Here is a 1,564-nt window from a genome sequence, read left to right on the forward strand (position 1 = left end):
TTAGTTCCTTTACACCAAAACCCCTGGTCTATGGCCCATTTTTGAATTTTGGAGAGGCATCTCCATTTTGGAGTTTTAATAGAACCTTTTTTTCTTAAATTTGAGATACATGTATCTGTTGGCATCTTTCATTAACTAGATCTTTACGTTAAGTGTGACGAATTACGAGAATGTTACTAATATGTGAAACTTATTGCTGCAATTGAGTGGTTTGACATCTGTGACAAAAATTTAATCAACTCTGATTTTCAAGGGCTCTTTGTCAATAAATGCTGCTTTGTTTTGTGACAACTAGTGGTTTTTATTTGGTGCCATGTGCAAATAAAAATCATATTTCAGAATTCCTATGACTTGTTTAAAGGTATATAAACATGCTATATGCCCATTCACAAACAGTTGGAAGGACAGAATTTTTCAACAGGTTAAGTATATTTTGCACTCTTGACATATTTATTCAATAGAAAATAGTAAAAGCTTATTTTGATTCAATTTTTGATAATTATTCTTATCTTTTACATGTAGCACTCACTCTGAAAATGGACAAGAGGACCTCTATTTGTCTGTTATATATTGGTCTTTTGGTTCTTCCTGCCCCAATCCTTGCTGAAGTCAAGACTGAGAAAGAACGACAAAGACGTCAAGCTATAGCTTTACCATTGGCCTCTCTTGCTGGAACAGCAGTAGCTGGCCCGGTGTTTGCCGCCCTTCTCGCTATTTATGGTGCCTATACATTAGCAAAATATCATATCTCAGGTAATTTTCTTCATTTAATTATAAAAATATCAGTGAGAATTTTAAATGGTATGATAAAACAGTGTTATAGTTATGAACTTAACAAAATTATAGTCATTTAGTTTATCAATTAAGAAAATGCCATAGTTTTTGGCGAGCAGAATTAGGTATGAAGACCAAGTGAGATCATACAAGAATGACATTTGGAATTATAAAACAAAATTTTCATTATTTGTTGCATTTGAATTTTACATAACTTGCTACTTTTAAATTTTTCTGCTTAATGAAAAAAATAATAAAATTCTTATTTTGAGTAAGTTTCTTCCTTGTTTTGGGTCTTATAGCGATATTTGTTTTTGAGTCGAAGTAGAATTTTAAAAGACTTCTAAATTTGCTACAATATTACCTTGTAGATAAAGACAGCCATGAATGTGGTAGAGGTTACTGCAGAAAAGTGTGTTTTGAAAAAGAGAAGATAGACTGGGGGCTGACATATGGCTGTGGAAACAATTATTGTTGTGTGTATAGTTAGAAGATCAGAATTCTGCTGATTGGTCATTGCCGGCCAACTTAACTATCCAATAAACACGAATAAATTGAAACATCCTGTTTTCGTATAAAATATCAGAAATTTCAGACAATGCAGGGGCGTAGCAACAGGGGGGGGGGTCAGGGGGGGTGTCCCCCCCCACTTTTTTTCCCAATCCTACTTTTACTATAGGAAATGTTAATTGAAAACCTGGTTGGCCCCCTCACTTTTAGACTTATAGCAAAGTAAATCGAAAGTAGTTGACACTGAGAAAAAATTTTCCTACCCCTCTCCCCGAAATAG

At 34.0% G+C, this 1,564-nt stretch overlaps 1 protein-coding gene across 1 annotated transcript; it reads left to right on the forward strand.

The window, feature by feature from the left end:
• Positions 1–397: 397 nt before the first annotated feature.
• Positions 398–1,319, forward strand: LOC134266289 (big defensin-like). The gene is made up of 3 exons (XM_062748502.1): positions 398–421; positions 523–753; positions 1,146–1,319. The coding sequence occupies exons 2-3, from the start codon at positions 537–539 to the stop codon at positions 1,262–1,264; spliced, it is 336 nt and encodes a 111-aa protein (XP_062604486.1). The 5' UTR covers positions 398–421; positions 523–536; the 3' UTR covers positions 1,265–1,319.
• Positions 1,320–1,564: the final 245 nt, after the last annotated feature.

The sequence above is a fragment of the Saccostrea cucullata genome, unplaced genomic scaffold, assembly GCF_032062105.1.
Source record: "Saccostrea cucullata isolate Sc308-1 unplaced genomic scaffold, CSIRO_AGI_Scuc_v1 ctg10226, whole genome shotgun sequence".
Lineage (NCBI taxonomy): Eukaryota > Metazoa > Mollusca > Bivalvia > Ostreida > Ostreidae > Saccostrea > Saccostrea cuccullata.